This window comes from Scylla paramamosain, chromosome 31 (genome assembly GCF_035594125.1).
Source record: "Scylla paramamosain isolate STU-SP2022 chromosome 31, ASM3559412v1, whole genome shotgun sequence".
Classification (NCBI taxonomy): Eukaryota; Metazoa; Arthropoda; class Malacostraca; order Decapoda; family Portunidae; genus Scylla; species Scylla paramamosain.
In genome coordinates this window covers 5,992,888-6,013,857 of record NC_087181.1, presented here as the reverse complement: position 1 = coordinate 6,013,857, position 20,970 = coordinate 5,992,888, and the positions used below count along the sequence as shown (strand labels likewise).

Here is a 20,970-nt window from a genome sequence, read left to right as displayed (position 1 = left end):
TTATATTCCCCCTTATTCCAACTCTTGGGGAGAGAGAGAATGCAAGAGAATACTGGAAGATACAAGGGCATGTTTATCCAAGTTGCTTGAAGAAAATTAAAATGTACTAGTGATGGAAGACTTTAACCCCCTAAAGAATTGAGGACGTTGATCATCATCCTGCCACTATAGGACTGAAGACATTGAATGATGTCTTTGCTAAAATAAAGCCAAATTATGCCATTTTCTGCCCAATTTGCTAGCCCGGGCTATGACTACACTGATTTCAAGTCAGACAGCAAGGGTTATCAGTCTACAGCTAGGCTCCGTCATGGCCAGGAATGTGATTCCAGGGCGTCTGATTCAGCTCACTTGCTGAATTTCCTTACCTTCACTCCCCACGCTCATACCATGCTAACCACACTATCAGCTATTGTAATGCACGGGGGCAGAGAAAATACCCAGGTAGGGGGTGTATGGAAAATGTAGAGCACCTGTTTTCTTTTTCCCCTAGCCACAGCCGGGGTAAGCCAATCAGACAAGTGGGCTGAGCCACACTCAGTGTACACTGACACCACCTCATTCAACTCATGATATCTCCGTAACCATGGCACCAACAGACTTCCAGATGAGGCCATTCGAAAGAGTTGATTGTGGGGAGAGTACAGTTTTCATTCACTTGTTCATTGTAGGTTAAGAGAAATAAGCATGCAAAAACAGGCTATTTTACATGTTTTAAGTTCAAGCTGTGGTCCTGGTGGTCAGTCAAATTTTCCCCACCCCCCTCAGGTCTTTAGGCATTAATTGTAAAGAGGTATCTTGGGAAAGTTGGACCACAGAAAGTAGCAAGTCATCATGGAGGAACAAATTACAGGAGTTGGCTATTGCAAATATTCTTGCGTAGTGGATTAAAGAAGACACGAGATTCAGAGAAAATGACACCATCAAGACTCAGTCAAATTTTACCAAGGAACAAGTCATAGTAGAGGATTTAAAACACAAAAACCCAATAGGAAAAGGTGATTATGCATTGATTCAGTTCTTAGTAATGGATGAAAACATCAGTACAAGAAAAGAAGACCACAAGAGAGAATGGTTGAACTATAGTAAGACAAATTTTGGAGAAGTTATGAAGAATTTTGATGAAGTGGATTGGAACAAAGTATTTCAAACGGGCGACATAGAAGAAAAGTGGACCACCTTCCTGGATATTTATAATAAAGGAGTGGAGAAATGGGTCACTAAGAAATCAATGAAGAACATATTTAAGAAGAATTGGTATAATAAGAGATGTGCTAAAATTAGACTGGAGAGAGAAAAGCATGGAACAAGTGGAGGGAAAATAAAAATTTACTTGTAGACTAATTATATAAGAAATAGGAACGAATATGTCAAAATACGCTGAGATGAGCTGAAGAATTACGAAAAGAATGTTGTGGATGAATGTAAAGATCTACCAAAACTGTTTTATAGATTTATCAATGGAAAATTGAAGATTAAAGAAGACATCAGCAGAGTAAAAAGTTGGAGAAGAAAACAGTCAGAGGCCCAGTAGAGATGGCAGAAGTGTTTAACAGATACTTCCACTCAGTGTTTACTAAGGAAAATGATTTTAGGGAAGAAAAGATAACAATAGAAAATGAGAATAGTCTGAAAGAGGTAATAACATCATCATCAGAAGTAGAGATTGTTGGAAGAGCTGGATGTAAGGAAAGCAATTGGACCTGATGGTGTGTTGAACTGGATTCTAAAGGAGTGCTGTTCACAACTAGCCAAAGTGATACACAATATAATCAGTGCCACCCTGCTGGAAGGAAGAGTACCTAAAGATTGGAAATGGGTGGATATTACCCCAAATCACAAAACTGGAAGTAAAGAAGACAAATTAGATCATAGACCAGTATAGATCAAGTGTGGCATCATAGATTTATGAAAAGATCATCATCAAGAGCAGATAGGTGAAATACCTGGAAGACAACAATGTGATAACAAAGAGACAATTCAGATTTAGAGAAGGATGATCTTGTGTAACAATCTGATAAGCTTCTTCTCAAAAGTAATGGACATAGTGCAAGAGACAGACAGACGTGCTGACTGCATATACTTGGACCTAACAAAAGCATTTGATAAAGTACCATACAAAAGGCTAATATGGAAATTGAAAAATATAGGACTGGGAGGATCATTATTAAAAATGGATGACTGACTTTTTGACAGACAGAGAAATGAGGACAGTAATCACAGTTGAAATGAGTTCTACAATTATCATTAGTAGCACCATTTATGTTTGCAATACAGTAAAATCCCTCTTATCCGGCATCCACAGGACCACCGACATGCCAGATACTTGAATATAAGTGAAATTATGTCCACAATCACCACCCTACACTCACACATCTTATCACAACAAAGATCAGCTGATCGCCGTGCCGTGCGTCGCCACCCGCACTGCCACCTCACACTCACCTACACACAGTTGTAGCATTGGGCCTGTAATTGTGACTCCTTCTGATCTTTTCAAGCTGAATCACTCGTATAATACTTTGTCCATCATTTCACCACGATGATACTGCAGTGTGTGATGATTTTCCGCTGCCTTTGGGGTGTCAGTGGCTTTCATGTAATCCCGCAACTTTTTCGTTTGGGATTTAATGTCATAAATAGTTGATGAGCCCACACCATATTCCGCCATTAGTTGCAGTCTGCTTTCACCTCTCTCTAATCATCGACAAATGTCTACCTTCTGCTTAAGTGTAAGCACAACATGCTTCCTCTTTTCTACAACTTTAGCATTATGAAGGCGTCAGGCGATAAACAGTGCACACGCAGGACTGAGTCACTGAGTAAACACAGTGCAGTGGGCCGCGGGTGGCGCAAAGCAGTGCGCTCTGGTGGCGAGGGGACAAAGTATGCCTCGCGTGGGAATTTTAATTGATTTTATGAGTACACACTGATTTTTTATTGATTTTAAGGCTCAGGGAAAAATGTGCCAGATACTTGAAGCTGCTCGATACTCAAATGCCAGATGAAAGGGATTTTACTGTATATGTAAATGACATGACAAGAGGAGTGACAAGCTACATAAGCCTCTTTGCTGATGATGCTAAGATTATGAGAAAAGTAACAAATAAAAAGACTGTGAAAGTCTGAATCAAGACTTAATTAAGATAAATGAATGGTTGTTGAGATGGAACATGGAGTTTAATGCCAAGAAATGCAGTGTGGTGAAGTTTGGAAAGAGTGCAAAAAGAACAGAAGACAACTACTATTTGGGAAATGAGAAAATTACTTTAAGAACAGAAGAAAAATCTGGGATTAACCAATTCTAATAAACTGTTGTTTGCAGAGCATATTAACAAGATCACTGGAGAAACATATAATATGCTGAGAAACATCAAGATGGCACTCACCTTTATTGGTGAAGATATGATAAAAAAACTGATAACAATTATATGTCCAAGATTAGTGTGGTCACCAAGTATGAAGAAGGATATCAGAAAGCTAGAAAGAATTCAGAGAGCTGCAGCAAAAATCCCTACAAGCCTAAGAGGGTATAGTTATAGAGAGGTTGAAGAGATTGGGTCTGACTACACTGGAAAAAATGAAAGAGGTGATTTAATAGCACTATATAGAATACTGGAAGGGATGGAAAAGTTGGACAAGGATGACCTTGTGATACCAGATACGAGAGGTACCAGAGGACATGGAAGAAAATTGAAAAGGAGTGTTTGCAGAACAGACATTAAGGAACATGGCTTTTCTCACAGAAGCATAGCAGTGTGGAATTAACTTATTGATGAGACTGTGTGTGCCAAGACAGTTCATAAATTTAAAGAAAATTTGGATAAGTCAATATGGAGATGGGACAGCATGAATCTAGTGTGGCTCTTATCCTGTATCTCACAACTAGGTAAATACATATTTAATAGTGCATGGATTATTTAGGTATCATTTTGAAAGTTTAATCCAGATTTATCTGTGAATGTTTAAATATTAATAATTCTCTTCACATTTGCCAGAGCCAAGAAGAAATATAATACAGACAAGAGACAATGCATGAAGACAGATGAGGGATCTCCAAACAAGAAGATGGATAATGTGAACACAGCTACTGTGCTCACCATCATTTCTCAAGAGTTAGACTCTTCAGAATTCTGAGAACTGACAGACCAGGAAGTAAGTATTTTCTGTAATATTTTTTTATCTGACAAAACAGAAGTAATAAGTACAATAAAGACCCTTAAAAGGAAACAAATGGAAAAATGTAGTCAAAAATTTTAATTGAAAACTATTTCACATGATCAGAAAAGTCATAAGATATTTGCCTAACTAAAAACAAATATACAGGAATACAATTATATACAATTATATATATTCTGTATATTAGGAATATACAGAATAATTCCATTGATTATCTGCTGTCTTAGAAATATAATTTTAGCTCTATTTATGCACTTGCAATAAATTTTGGGGAATCTGTTGGTCACTTTAATTATCTTTTCTTGTTTGGGGTGGCCATGTAGTTTCTCTCTCTCTCTCTCTCTCTCTCTCTCTCTCTCTCTCTCTCTCTCTCTCTCTCTCTCTCTCTCTCTCTCTCTCTCTCTCTCTCTCTCTTGTAATATGACTGATAATATTCTTTTATTTTTGGCACTTCAGGCTATGTTCCAAGTACTGTGGTACTGCATGTCCCTCCCACAATCAGGCCACAAACTCGCAACACCAGTTTGTGATCACCATCTCTCAAGCATCTGTCACATCCTCTGCCTCTTGATCAGCTGAGACACCATCTGGATCACAATCAATTGAGATACCTTTTGCCTCTGGCATTAACAGGCACCAAAATTTTAAATCCCTGGCTTTGAGATGTCCTATCTAAAGGATATTTTGCTTGTCATTTTAGAGCAAGTGCTATGAAGACACAATGGAGTTGGATGAACAGGAACATGAGATGGATTTAGGAAATTTAAAATGAACAAGAACGCCTACTAATTGAAAAGATACAGGATGCGAAAGTAGAATTGCTGTGTTTTAACTGGAAAAATCCAGATAGAACTAGATTTTCTGCATCCACACTATTGATTCAGGATTTTCAGTTTACACTTAGGCTTCAAAGAATGCAGATCCCAAACAGAACAAATGGTTATGAGTTGCCTGAGGAGTGCAGAAGGAAGGTGATAGTTTACTCCATCTGAACTGGGATGACCAACAATGTCATCATAGTTGAAGTTGCCACTGAGGACAGTCCAGAGAATTAGGAAGCTGTTAGTAGATCCTGACCTTGATGTGGAGGTCATGACTGCCAGAGACATGCAATTGAGAGTGAAGAGTGGCAATTTAATTTTGTATGTGCAGCAACTCAATGACACTGATCCCTCCATCTCAGTCCTTGAAATTTCTGTGTTTGTGCCATTCTGAAAGCATTCTGACTGAAGATCCTTGCAATAACTCCACAAAATGTGGATGGGACTGCTCACTGAAATGACAAAAACAAATCTTGTAAACAGCAAGTTTTTTTTTTTTTTTCTTTTCTGATGAGAAAATCTTTTGCCAGGATGAGTGCACAACAAGCAGAACAATAGATAGTTGGCTATGTGTCCTAAAGATGTGCCCAGAGTCATGAAAACAAAGTTTTCTGTTCACAAAAAGATCACACATACTGACACAAAGATAGGTAGATTAATTAGGTCAGAAGCGGATGCCATCGCCTTGCAGACAGACTTAGATAGAATGAATGAATGGACGGATAGATGACAAATACAATTTAATATCAATAAATGCAAAGTGCTTAGCATAGGTAGAGGAAACCCACACAATAGGTACACATTAAACACCCAAACTCTGGTAGGTACAGGGTATGAGAAAGATTTAGGAGTTATAGTTAGCTCTGAACTCCGTCTAGGGAAACAATGCATAGAAGCCAGAAACAAGGCAAATAGGGTACTAGGATTCATTTTTAGGAGTGTTAAAAGTGGAAGGCCGGAAGTAATATTAAAGTTATACTTGGCGCTGGTCAGACCTCATCTAGACTACGCTGTGCAGTTCTGGTCCCCACATTACAGGAAAGATATAGGTCTATTAGAATCAGTACAGAGGAGAATGACTAAAAGGATACAGGGGATGAGGAGTATTCCTTACGAAGCGAGGTTGAAGCGGTTAAATTTACATTCTCTAGAGAGACGTAGGTTAAGAGGGGACCTGATAGAAGTCTTTAAGTGGTATAAGGGTTATAACAAGGGAGATGTAAGCAAAATTCTTAGGATCAGCAACCAGGGTAGAACAAGAAATAATGGGTTCAAGCTTGAAAAATTTAGGTTTAGGAAGGAGATAGGAAAAAATTGGTTCTCAAATAGAGTGGTAGATGAGTGGAACGGACTCAGTAATCATGTAGTTAGTGCTAGGACACTAGAGAGCTTTAAGAGAAGATTAGACAAGTTTATGGATGGGGATAACAGATGGAAATAGGTAGGAGTGTTTCATACAGGGACTGCCACGTGTAAGCCTGGTCGCTTCTTGCAGCTTCCCTTATTTCTTATGTTCTTATGTTCTTATGTACTGGTGTGGAGTTAACCCATTTAAGCCGATAAAAAATGAAAGTTAGAATTTCATGTTGCTGCTTTGCTATATGCATAATGTGAAAGGAAACTGCAGAAATTTTATAAAAAAAAAACTCCATATGTGCAACTTCTTACATTTTATTGCAAAAAATCTGTTGTTGCACAAATGCAACAAGTGGTGGTCCGACCACATTACATGTTGCGTAAACGCAACTGTTAGCATGTACTAACAAAAACATAAGAAAGAAAAACCCTTGATTTGAACATATATGGGCACTATGGGAAACAAGTTTACTCTTTTTCACATAAAAAAAGTCAAAGGAGGGTCCTAGGATACAATTCTTGGCAAGGAAGAAAAATTGAAAAAAAAAACAGATACATTTCACTTCTGATACATGATAATAATTTCTTCACTAAAAAAGAAATATGAGAATTACTTCACTATAAATGAAAGAAAACCAGTGATTAGAACCCCTGGAGAGAGAGAGAGAGAGAGAGAGAGAGAGAGAGAGAGAGAGAGAGAGAGAGAGAGAGAGAGCTATAATATAGTTATCGAAAAAGAAATAGTACAACCTAGATACATTTTCATAGGATTCCACTGGCCTACATGGTATGATACTGTACTTTGTGTTTTGTACTTTGTAGCTTTGTGTTGTCTGCAGCATGAAAGAACTTCATTATCTCATCAAAGCGATCCTGATGCATGGAGTCAGCAATAAGCTCATTGTAGACATCTGGCTGTCTCTGCAAATGCAGTCTGCGACGTGGAACACAACAGTACCCTAGCACCAACAAAATTCCTTTGAAGGTTTTTATTTCATCACTTGTTAACGTGAATGAATGTTTACCATTCTGGATAGCTTAGTTCACAGTTTGTTTCAGTAGGTGGTCAATTGCTAATACATCCAAGAAAAGCTCAAATGTCTGACTAGGCTTATGCGGAATATCAGCAACTGATGGTTTGCGTGGATAACATGGGACATTTCTCTTTTCTGGGAGATCTTGTGCTTTCCATTTTCTGAGTTTTATTATTTTCTTTTTCTGGGATTCTTGTCCTTCAGCACATTCATCTGCATTATCTTGTGACTCTAAAGATTCTATCACTGCCAAAGCAGTTAATTGTGTTGAAGGAAGATAAGAGATATCCACGCTTTTTTCTTCGCCAGAATCTTCACTGTCACAGCACCATCATTTGCAGGTATGATGTAAAGGTCATGTACTTCAGTTTGTTTTACCATTCCACTGGGTTCATCTTCATCACTAACTTCACTCTCGTCAGACATGGTAGGTTTCTCTAGCTCATCTAGAATGTTGTTCAACTTCACTTTTCTGAAAAAAAAAAAAGAGAGAAAATACATTGCGTAAAATTTGTGTACACAACATGTATGCTGTCAAAAAACAATGCTAGGCTACACGTATATATCTATTCACTGCAATTACATGTGCAAAAAAGATACTATGCATCGCAAAAATAACTACATCAATGAAGAAGCCGGTGCCGATGCTTGCGTTAGCACAACATTGATGAACAACTAGGTGCCGATGGTTGCATTAGCGCAACTTTTCTTTGTAATTTTTTTACACAACTGTCATCAGCATCCTATCAAATAAAACTTCATTGAAAAGGGTTCCTTCATCAAAAGAAACAGAAGATTACTGTGAAATAGATATGAACAAATATTTGATAATGATTTTCTTTACTCATCTCCTTTTTGATGAAGACATCGTTTTTCAGAAAGTGGAGCTTTTTTCACTGACTTTTCCCCTAAAATGGTGAGATGTCAGGAATCATATGGATCTTCCACTGGGAGTTCTGGATGTCTACTGGCAACAGAAGCAGCTACAGGGTGCAGCATGTTGTCCTTCCAGTGTAGCTCAACATCATGTTATAGCTTGTTTCGTGTTGCGTTGACGCAACGAGCAGCGCAAATGGGTTAAAGCAGTAATACACTAAGCACAAATATTGTTACTAGTAATAAAATTCTCTCTCTCTCTCTCTCTCTCTCTCTCTCTCTCTCTCTCTCTCTCTCTCTCTCTCTCTCTCCTCTCTCTCTCTCTCTCTCTCTCTCTCTCTCTCTCTCTCTCTCTCTCTCTCTCTCTCTCTCTCTCCCATTCCTTTCCCTTGTCCCTTATCTCTGACAGATAATGAGGAGGGGAGGTGACAAGGAGGGAGGTTTGAGACAAGACAAAAGAAGAAGGAAGAGGAAAGGAAGAAGGGGAGGAAGGGACATAACTGAGGAAGGAGAGTACATGGGGTAAGGAAGTGTAGGAAGGATGAAGAAGGAGGATGGGAGGACAGGGAGAAAGTAGAGAGAATAAATATAAGCAGCAAGGGTGAGGCGTGAATGAAGAATTAGGAGAGAAGTAGTGAGAAATAAGTATTCTTTTTTCCTCTCCTCCACTTCTTTTAATTTTCCCTTCATCCATTTCTTTCCCATTTATGCTTCTTTCATCCATTGTCATTCTCAATCAGTCTCTTTCAACTTAGCAATTCTCAGGATTGTTATTCTCTCTCTCCTCTCTCTCTCTCTCTCTCTCTCTCTCTCTCTCTCTCTCTCTCTCTCTCTCTCCTCTCTCTCTCTCTCTCTCTCTCTCTCTCTCTCTCTCTCTCCTCTCTCTCTCTCTCACACACACACACACACACACACACACACACACACACACACACAAAGAGAGAGAGAGAGAGAGTCAGGTCACACACACACACACACCACACACCACACACACACACACACACACACACACACACACACACACACACACACACACACACACACACAACACACACACACACACACACACACACACACAAACCATACAAGAGTAATAGATGAAGTACAAAACAGAAATGGGTGGGTAGATGCAGTGTATTTGGACATCAAAAAAGCTTTTGATAAAGTTCCACATAAAAGACTATTGTGGAAGATTAAACATAAAAGGACTGAGAGGGACAATGCTAAAATGGATGAGAGACTACTTAAAGGACAGAGAAATGAGAACTGTGATCAGGAACACCTGTTCAAGTTGGAGTAATGTAACAAGTGGAGTACCACAGAGGTCAGTGTTAGCACCCATTATGTTCCAAATATACATCAGTGATATGCAGGAGGATTTTACCAGTTATATTAATCTGTTTGCTGATGATGCAAAATTGCTAAGAGTAATAAAGAGCCACATTGATTGTATAGAGTTGCAAAGAAATATTGTCAAAATTTATGGGTGGAGCAAGAAGTGAAAATTGGAATTCAATGCTAAGAAATGCCATGTGATGGAATTGGGAAAGAGTAAAAGACCTGCATGGGACTATAAAATGGGGGAGGAAGTAATAATGAGGAGTAAGGAGGAAAAAGATCTAGGAGTGGTATTTCAGGATACCCTAACCCCAGAATGGCATAAATATTAGGGTGGCATTTCATTACAATGATAAGACTATGATGAAAAAAATTATAGCCAATATGCTATGTCCCAGGCTGGAATATGCAGCAGTGGTGTGGTCTCCGCACATGAAGAAAGACATAAAGAAGTTGGAAAGAATTCAGAGGGCAGCTACAAGGATGGTACTGGAGCTGAGAAACCTAACATACAAAGAGAGGTTGAAGGAAATTGGACTACAAACTTTGCAGGTTAGAAGAGAAAGAGGAGATCTAATAACAATGTATGAAATAGTTAACCACATTGAGGAGACAGACAAGCAGGAACTGGTGTTGCTGGAAGAAGATAAAGCTGGATGGACAAGAGGGCACTCAGAGAAGATCAGGAAGAGTCAGTGTTTGAGAGACGTCAAGAAGTACAGTTTTCCACATAGAACTGGATATCTGGAATAGTCTAAATGAGGAGGCTGTTACAGCACCAAATGTGCATAAATTTAAGGAAATTCTGGATAAATATAGATATGGAGACAGGACACTATGAGCCCTGCTCGAACCCTGTATAATAAAACTAGGTAAATACACACACACACACACACACACACACACACACACACACAGAGTTGAAGGAAAGTGGGTGGGTGGGTGGGTGGGTGGCTGAGTAGGATAGATGAATGGAAGGAGTGAGGAAATGGGGAAGAGGTCAGAAAAGGGAGATGAGGGTCAGGAAAAGGGGTGGTGATCAGGAAAGGGAGAGGGAGAGAATGAGGAGGGAAGGATGGAAGAGAGAGAGAGAGAGAGAGAGAGAGAGAGAGAGAGAGAGAGAGAGAGAGAGAGAGAACAAAACACATATATGCACACACATGGTTTTAGATGTGATGGTAGTACTGTACAGCCCCATTGCTTCATCACACCAGATGTGAGGACAGAACACACACTCTTAGAGAATTTGGTGAAACTTTTGCTGTTGCCTTAGACATATCAAAAACTTTTGATAGAATCTGGCACAAAGCTTTGATTTCCAAACTACCCTCCTACGGTTTCTATCCTTCTCTCTGTAACTTCATCTCAAGTTTCTTTTTTGACCGTTCTGTTGCTACTGTGGTAGACAGTCACTGTTCTTCTCCTAAATCTATTAACAGTGGTGTTCCTCAGGGTTCTGTCCTGTCACCCACTCTCTTCCTATTATTCATCAATGATCTTCTAAACCAAACTTCTTGTCCTATCCATTCCTATGTTGATGATACCATCCTATACTCTTCCACGTCTTTTCATAGACATCCAACCCTTCAGGAAGTAAACAGTTCATGCAGGAAAGCCAGAGAATGCCTGACTTTTGATCTCTCTAAAATTTCTGATTGGAGCAGAGCAAACTTAGTATTGTTCAATGCCTCAGAGACTCACTTCCTCCATTTATCAACTCGACACAATCTAGACAACTATCCCCTCTTCTTCAGTGACTCTTAACTGTCTCCCTTTTCTACAATGAACATCATTAGTCTGTCCTTTATTTATAATCTAAACTAGAAGCCTCACATCTCATCTCTAGCTAAATCATCTTGTATGAAGTTAGGTGTTCTGCATCATCTCTACCAGTTTCTACTGCCCCCCACCCCTATCCCAACTGCTAACTCTGTACATGGGCCTTATCTGTTCATGTATGGAGTATGGGAGAGAGGGGTTCCACTCACACCACTATTTTAGGGATGGTGGAATCAAAAGCTTTTTGTCTTGTCAACTCCTCTCCTCTAACTGACTGTCTTCATCCTTTTTCTCATTGCTGCAGCTCTTGCTATCTTCTACCACCAACTACGTGCCTCCCCTCCTCATGTGCCCTTGCTGCACAAGACTTCCTTCTTTCTCTCACTCCTTCTCTGTCTACCTCTCTAATACATGAGTTAATCAGTATTCTCATTCATTCATCCCTCTTTGGTAAACTCTGGAACTCCCTACCTGCTTCTGTATTTCCATCTTCCTATGACTTGAATTCTTTCAAGAGGGAGGTTTCAAGACACTCTTTTTTTTTATTATGATTATTATTATTATTCTATTTGACATTGGTATAGGAATTGGCATCAAGTGGGCTTTTCTTTTTATTAAAAATTTTTGTGTCCCTTGGCCAGTGGCCCGCTCACCTAACACACACACACAGCAGCAGAGGAGCTGACAGGACGTGTTTTTTCTAGTGCTTTGCATATAGAAGGACGGAATAACACAAATTGCTCATGGTGGAACAAGATATGTTATGAAGATCCTGGAATACCTAGGTGGTAAATAGGGAAGAAAGAAACAGTACCATGAGTATAGTTATCCTGTCTCTAGCAAAGTTTGGTTTGGTTTGTTTACATTTTGAACAAATATGGCAAAAGGCGGCACCCCAAGAGGTTCATTTGAAGAGTTTTACTGGAGGAGAAAGGGAACTAAATTATAGACTGCAGTGTAGAAAAATTTTGCTTATGGAAGAAATGATGGACAAGTTATTGGAGAGAATAAAGGCATTGGAGGAATGCCAGAAGGAGACTGGTAAGGAGTTGGTGACAATTACAGCAAAGTTGATTGAGATGGAAGATAAAAATGAGAAATTAAATGTGGAAAATGACTGTTTAAAGAAACAAATAAAGGAAAAAGTAGAAACTGTTCTGAAAGGAAATGAGGAAATGAAGGCAAGTGTAAAGGATGTGGAAATGAGACAAAATAAGTGGTTAAATGAACTTATATTTGAAGAAGAAACACTAAAGAAAATAATAGAACAACAAGAAAATGAAAAACAAAACCTGAGACAGAAAGTGGTAAATGTTATTAAAGAAGAGAAAAAGTTAGTGAGACACTGTAGAAAAATATAAACAAATAATTGTATTTGGTTTAAAGGAAAAGAAAATAGTAAGCAGAATTCAAAGAGACAAAAAGGAAAAGAACCTGTTGAATAAGTTATTGAAGAAAGTGACAGGTGAAGACAGTCAGGTAGTAAAGCAAGTGGAAGAGTTCCATAGAATTGGGAAATATGAAGAAGAAAAAATGAGACCCATAAGAATAAGGTTTGCAACACAGGTACAAGCAGAGGAAGTAATTAATGGGTCTTGGAGATTGCCTGGAGATGAAGAATATAAGAATGTATGGATAAACAGGGATATGGATGAGACTGAAAGGTTGAAGCAAAAGGAGCTGGTAAATGAGGCTAAACAAAAAAACAAAAACAAATGGAGGTGAAGAAGAATTTTTTTGAAGAGTAAGAGATATGAGGATAAAGAAATGGTACATCAAGCAGTAAGTAAGGTATGTTATACTAATGTAAATGGATTAATGTCAACAAAGATGGAATTAAATGAGTTATTAAACAGAACCACACCAGATGTTGCTGTATTATGTGAGATAAAATGGAAAAATGAATGGGGAACTCCTGACATTGGTGATAATAAATATGATTTATGGATGAAAAATAGAAGTGACAAGGGAGGAGGTGGAGTGACAATTCTGACAAAAAAAATGTGTCAAAGTGGAGAAGGTAATAAAAAGTGAAGACATGTCTGAAGTTCTACAAGTCATGATTAGAAGTGGAAATGGAAGGATAATGAATTATGTAAGAGTGCATGTGCCACCTATGACCAATGCTTGGCAAAAAGAAGAGCAAGAAGAGATGTTGGTAGATGTGTTGAAAGGTCTTGAAAAAATAGTGAAGGAAAGTAGTGATATAGTTATTGTTGGTGATTTTAATTGTAAGGAGATAAATTGGGAGACATTGACAACTACTGGAAGTGAGAGCTCATGGAGTAATAGACTGTTAAACTAGGCGGCGAAAAACTTGATGATTCAATGGGTTGATTGTGATACCAGATTTAGTGGAAGAGATAAACCATCAAGACTTGATTTAGTGTTTACCAAGGACATGGAAATTATTGAAACTATACACTATGATAGCCCCCTAGGTAAAAGTGATCATGTGTTGATGGAATTTAATCTGAAAAATGAAAATGTAATCATTGATGAAAATTATAAGGTGAAAAGATTTAAATATAGTAAAGCTGATTTTCAAAAATTTAAAAAATAATTTGCTGCCATGGACTGGGAAGACTTTGAAGATGCAGATGTTCAGGAAAAATGGGATGAATTTATAAGGATATATAACTCTGCTGTGGAGAAATTTGTACCTAAAGGAGAAGCGAGATGTAGAAAAGGTAAAGAATGGTTCAATACAAAATGTAAAGAGGCTAGGAAATGTAAGCTAAATGTTTGGAATAGATGGAAGAAGAGGAAAACAGAGAGCAGATGGGAGGAATATACTGATGCTAGAAATAAGTACATTGAGATAATAAGAATGGAGAGAAGAAACTATGAAAGAGATATAATAGATAAGTGTATAAATGAACCCAAACTATTCTTTAGATATGTTAATGAGAAGATGAAGAAGAAAGGTGTATCAAGATTGAAAATTGAAGGAAAAATCTATAAGAATGCACAGGACATTGCAGAGGTTATGAATAATAGTTTCAGATCAGTATTTACTGTGGAAGGGGAGTTTGATACTGGAAGAGGTAAGTTGGTGAGGAATATACTCGTACTGAGTACAGTCCAGTCAGTTATGATGAAATACTTAAGATAATGGAAGAACTTGATGTAAATAAAGCAACTGATCTAGATGGAGTATCAAACTGGATATTGAAGGAATGTAGATAACAGCTGGGTGATAAAATTCAGTGTAATGGTGACATCACTATCACAGGGAAGAGTACCAAAAAATTAACAAAGTACACGAGACTTACCGTAGGTCAGTTGAAGTGTACTTCTAATTTTTTGAGGCAAATCACCTCTGCTGGTGCGGAGATTTCACATGAGAGAGAGAGTGCGTCACGCGCTGCCGGCAGACTTTAAAGCAAGGACTCGACATCCACATGATGAACCAATTAGGAAATTAAGTAACCTGTAGAGCTTAAGGTAGGGAGGGAGAGGAGGGCATGTGAATTCTCCGCACCAGCAGAGGTGATTTGCCTCGAAAAATTAGAAGTACACTTCAACTGACCTACGGTAAGTCTCGTGTACTTTGTTAATTTTACTTCGGCAAAATCACCTATCTGCTGGGCGGACATTTCCCATGAGGCTTTGAAGCCATGTGGATGACGAGGGAGGATGCAATAGTAGAGAGGAAAAGGAAATGCCCCACAAGAAACAGTACTATAACTATTATTCCATGGAAGGATCTTGTACATGAGACAATCATACAATTGGTGTATAAAATAAGGTACATTGCATCCAACTTAATCCAATCTACAAACAATGTTGAAAAATGGTAACAGTTCACATCATAAGATAAACCTAAGGTACTAGATACTAAATACTTAAAATATCCGTGTACTGCAACACTGGAGTGCAGCAACAAACCCAAATCATGTCTTATTCTAGCACTGCATCCTGAAAGAGGTCAGAAGCAGCCACAATGTTCTTATTATAATATTTTGCAAAGGTAGATTCCCTAGACCAGCCCGCCTTAGCCATAATGCATGCGACAGGGACAGCCGCCACTCCAGCTTTTGAAGCTGCTGCTGGCCGCACACTACCAGCGGAAAACTTTGAGATGTCTATGCCGGACATGCGGAGAATGGTCCTGACCCAACGGGCAATAGTGTCTTTGGAAACTGATTTGTGGGGTTTTATGAAGCTAATGAGGAGCCTGGCATCAGTGTGCATCTCATCCTGTCTAAGCTCTTTAGTCACATCAATGTACCTCAGGAGAGTGCTACAGACACATAATCGTGGATCCTTAGGGTAACGATGGAATGTTTTTTTTTTTTTTTTTTTTTATGTAGGAAGGATACTGGCCAAGGGCAACAAAAATCTAATAAAAAAAATGCCTACTGAAATGCCAGTCCCTAAAAGGGTCAAAGCAGTGGTCAAAAATTGGTGGATAAGTGTCTTGAAACCTCCCTCTTGAAGGAATTCAAGTCATAGGAAGGTGGAAATACAGAAGCAGGCAAGGAGTTCCAGAGTTTACCAGAGAAAGGGATGAATGATTGAGAATACTGGTTAACTCTTGCGTTAGAGAGGTGGACAGAATAGGAGTGAGAGAAAGAAGAAAGTCTTGTGCAGCGAGGCCGCGGAAGGAGGGGAGGCATGCAGTTAGCAAGATCAGAAGAGCAGTTAGCATGAAAATAGCGGTAGAAGACAGCAAGAGATGCAACATTGCGGCGGTGAGAGAGAAGCTGAAGACAGTCAGTTAGAGGAGAGGAGTTGATGAGACGAAAAGCTTTTGATTCCACCCTGTCTAGAACAGCAGTATGAGTGGAACCCCCCCAGACATGTGAAGCATACTCCATACATGGACGGATAAGGCCCTTGTACAGAGTTAGTAGCTGGGGGGGTGAGAAAAACTGGCGGAGACGTCTCAGAACACCTAACTTCATAGAAGCTGTTTTAGCTAGAGATGAGATGTGAAGTTTCCAGTTCAGATTATAAGTAAAGGACAGACCGAGGATGTTCAGTGTAGAAGAGGGGGACAGTTGAGTGTCATTGAAGAAGAGGGGATAGTTGTCTGGAAGATTGTGTCGAGTTGATAGATGGAGGAATTGAGTTTTTGAGGCATTGAACAATACCAAGTTTGCTCTGCCCCAATCAGAAATTTTAGAAAGATCAGAAGTCAGGCGTTCTGTGGCTTCCCTGCGTGATATGTTTACCTCCTGAAGGGTTGGACGTCTATGAAAAGACGTGGAAAAGTGCAGGGTGGTATCATCAGCATAGGAGTGGATAGGACAAGAAGTTTGGTTTAGAAGATCATTAATGAATAATAAGAAGAGAGTGGGTGACAGGACAGAACCCTGAGGAACACCACTGTTAATAGATTTAGGAGAAGAACAGTGACCGTCTACCACAGCAGCAATAGAACGGTCAGAAAGGAAACTTGAGATGAAGTTACAGAGAGAAGGATAGAAACCGTAGGAGGGTAGTTTGGAAATCAAAGCTTTGTGCCAGACTCTATCAAAGGCTTTTGATAAGTCCAAGGCAACAGCAAAAGTTTCACCAAAGTCTCTAAAAGAGGATGACCAAGACTCAGTAAGGAAAGCCAGAAGATCACCAGTAGAGCGGCCTTGACGGAACCCATACTGGTGATCAGATAGAAGGTTGTGAAGTGATAGATGTTTAAGAATCTTCCTGTTGAGGATAGATTCAAAAACTTTAGATAAGCAGGAAATTAAAGCAATAGGACGGTAGTTTGAGGGATTAGAGCGGTCACCCTTTTTAGGAACAGGTTGAATGTAGGCAAACTTCCAGCAAGAAGGAAAGGTAGATGTTGACAGACAGAGCTGAAAGAGTTTGACTAGGCAAGGTGCAAGCACGGAGGCACAGTTTCGGAGAACAATAGGAGGGACCCCATCAGGTCCATAAGCCTTCTGAGGGTTTAGGCCAGCGAGGGCATGGAAAACATCATTACGAAGAATTTTAATACGAGGCATGAAGTAGTCAGAGGGTGGAGGAGAGGGAGGAACAAGCCCAGAATCGTCCAAGGTAGAGTTTTTAGCAAAGGTTTGAGCAAAGAGTTCAGCTTTAGAAATAGATGTGATAGCAGTGGTGCCATCTGGTTGAAGTAGAGGAGGGAAAGAAGAAGAAGCAAAGTTATTGGAGATATTTTTGGCTAGATGCCAGAAATCACGAGGGGAGTTAGATCTTGAAAGGTTTTGACATTTTCTGTTAATGAAGGAGTTTTTGGCTAGTTGGAGAACAGACTTGGCATGGTTCCGGGCAGAAATATAAAGTGCATGAGATTCTGGTGAAGGAAGGCTTAAGTACCTTTTGTGGGCCACCTCTCTATCATGTATAGCACGAGAACAAGCTGTGTTAAACCAAGATTTAGAAGGTTTAGGACGAGAAAAAGAGTGAGGAATGTACGCCTCCATGCCAGACACTATCACCTCTGTTATGCGCTCAGCACACAAAGACGGGTTTCTGACACGGAAGCAGTAGTCATTCCAAGGAAAATCAGCAAAATACCGCCTGTTGATGTTAAAATTTGGTCTGGATTGTTTAAGAGTGCCCCCCAACTGTACTGAAATGGAGTGTTCATTAATGAGCATGTCTCTGATTAACAGTAGTTGTAAAGTTTGAATTCTGGCAGCTTGAGTTAAGGCCATCATCATAACCAATTTTAGCGTTAATTCTTTAAGGGTTAATGCATGTAAGGGGAACATGGACCTTAGTTGCTCTAAGACAGGTTGGACGTCCCAAGTGTCAGTGTACCTGGGCTGAGGAGTTCTAAGATTGAAAACCCCTCTCATGAATCGGATGACCAAAGGGTGATTTCCTGCCCTGCATCCGTCCACCACAATGCCGAGAGAAGACAGGGCACCCCTCGCAGTGTTCACACACTCATAACCCACACCCCTGTCAAAGGTTTCTGTCAAAAAATTTACAATGTGATCTACAGTTGGAGAAGTGGGATCGACATTCCGTCTACCACAAAACAACGACCACCTCTGGACATGTGGGCGGTATTGCCTCTCAGTACCTGGTTTCCAGGAGGCAAGTATGATGTCCGCAGCCGCCGGCAAAACTCCTCGTTTCTGCAAGTTTTCCCTGACAGAAGGCATGCCATGAGCCTCGTGTGGGACATGATGGGGTGTGGATCTGTTGTGGACGGGTGTGTTAGAAGATTCCTCCTGTTCGTTATCAAACGTGGGAAGTCTATTAGCAACTGGAGCAACATGCCCATCCAACACTGGGACGGCCACAGAGGAACCACCATCCAGCCTCGTGCTTGCTCCGCACGTAACTTCTGAAGGCACCTAGCAATTAATGAGAATGGGGGGAAAATGTAAGACAAATCAAAGTTTGACCAGTCCAAGGAAAAAGCATCAAAATATTTAGCTTCCGGATCTGGCAACCACGAACAGAATGTATTAACCTGTTTGTTAAGCCTTGAGGCAAATAAATCAATGGACGGTGTCCCAAAAACATTACACAAGGTAGAAAAAATGTGTGAGTTGAGTTTCCACTCATGTCTGTCATTAATCTTGCGAGAGGCTACATCAGCCAAGGTGTTGTCCTTCCCCGGTATGTGCGAGCATGTAACCCATGAGTCATGTTCCAGACACCAATCCCAAATCTGGGTAGCAACATCATTACAGGACTTGGACTTTGTGCCTCCCATTTCATTGACATAGTTTATGGCAGTGGTATTATCACAAAAAACTCTAACATGTCTACCTTCCAGCTCATGTTCAAATGCTTGCAAAGAGAATAGAATGGCTTTCATCTCCAGGATGTTAATGTGAAGCTCCTTTTCATCCAGGGACCAAGTACCACTTGTAATCTGACACCCCAAATGACCCCCCCAACCAAGGCTGGAGGCATCAGTAAATAAATCGATGTCAGTACCTGGCCTAAAAATGTGTCTGTGGTGTCTGTCCACATTGTCTAACCACCAGGAAAGGTCTAGTTTCATGTCTGCAGTAATATTCAAAGGCCTGGCAAAATTACCATACTCCTGTTTCAAAGCGGCAATTTTTCCCCCCTCCAACTTCCTGTAGTGAAGTTTACCTAACTCCACTGCTGGGATCGCAGCCACCATGAGGCCAATCACCCTGGCCACCTCTCGAATGGGGGCAACATCTTTACACAAAAGTTCTGCACATCCTTGGCGAATTTTGATTAGTCTACGCTCAGGTAAAGAGGCAGTCATGAACTTGGTGTTAATAACATTGCCTTGGTATTCAATACATTGTGTGGGGGTGAGAACAGACTTCTCCATATTGATACAAAAGCCTAACCTCTGCAACAGAGAAATGGTGGCCTGAATCGCCTGAAGACATCCTGAGTAAGAGTTACTGCAAATTAATGTGTCATCTATAAAGCTGGTGATAGTGTATCCTTCCTGCCTTAAAGTAGCAAATACTGGCTTCATCAGTTTGGTGAAAAGCCGAGGTCCCTCAGAAATGCCATTAGGGAGGCAGGTGAATTGATAGATAACACCTTGCCATGTAAAACATAAAAATCGTTGTTGCTCATCTGCAACCCTAACAGAATAATAAGCATGCCTGAGATCGACAGAAGCCAAAAAATCACCCTGGTTGATGAGCCTGATGGCCTGTTCAAAATTTTCCATTTTAAAATGTTTATATGGTATGTATTTGTTTAACCTCTCCAAGTTAAGAACCAGGCGAAATTCCCCGTTTTTCTTTTCTCGCAAAAAAATAGGAGAGATAACCTGCTGAGTTTGTTTGTGTGTGACTTTAATGACTTTAAGCTGTAAAAGTTTTTTGATCTCTCCAGAAATTATCCCCTGTTGCACAGTGTTGAATCTGTATTCCAAATCATTAAAAAATAAAGGATGAACACTATCGACATCAATATCAAGGTGGCAATGCTGAACAATATCCAAAATGACAGGGTCACTGGTAATTTTACGCCACTCATGCAGGAAAGAGTGTAGTCTGCCAGCTTCAAAACATGCACTTGCCTGTAAGTTTACTGGGGCTGCCTGCTGCGGCCGCCCCGGCCCTTGGAGTTTTTTGGCTCCACATCCTGACGAGTGGAAGGCAGTCGTGGGGCAGCCCTGGAGCCATACCTCTGTTGCCCGTAGGGTTGGAACCTGGCGTAATATCCCCTACTAGCAGGCTTGTTCCAATATCCACCCGGGCGTTTACCTGCGAACTTGCTAGTAAAGGCAGGCTTTTTCTACGAGAATTTACTCCACAGTTTCTCCGCTTCCTCAATTTGTCTGGCAGACTGGGACACATCGTCACCGAACAGAAAGCGAGTAATTGTCACCTTATCTGAACAAAGATGAGCATATTTATAGTTTATCTCGCGTTTCATGACAAAACGCCTGGCCAAATTGTTCCTGTGATTGGCATTGCCTAGCAATGCCAATGCACCATTTAGCATGCTCACCTCATGTGCCAACTTGGGGTTACCTTCCTGTTCAGCCAAATCATCCAGTGCCACTAAGGATTTGGTGATAATGGTTGAAGCCCGCAGGATGTCCTTATTTACCTCCTTCAAGCGGAAGTCTGTCTTCCTTGCATCCAGCTTCAGGGCCTCCAACACCTGTGGGTTGCATTCCACTGGCGCAAGAGCATGGCAGTTAT

At 40.2% G+C, this 20,970-nt stretch overlaps 1 protein-coding gene across 5 annotated transcripts in view; it reads left to right on the top strand.

Moving 5' to 3' along the window:
* Nucleotides 1–20,970, top strand: part of LOC135116422 (uncharacterized) — a 135,027-nt gene that overhangs the window by 109,467 nt on the left and 4,590 nt on the right. For 2 of the 5 annotated variants that reach the window (XR_010276307.1, XM_064033872.1), the window contains 2 exons: nucleotides 3,999–4,155; nucleotides 4,636–5,659. The exons of 1 other annotated variant lie outside the window; for it this stretch is intronic. Coding sequence is in view for 2 of the 4 variants with exons in the window: in XM_064033872.1 (XP_063889942.1) it covers nucleotides 3,999–4,137 (139 nt within the window). In the remaining 2 variants the exon portion in view is untranslated. Of the gene's footprint in view, nucleotides 1–3,998; nucleotides 4,156–4,635; nucleotides 5,660–20,970 lie in introns of those variants that run through there. 2 more of the 5 variants (XR_010276306.1, XM_064033873.1) reach the window with 2 other exon arrangements.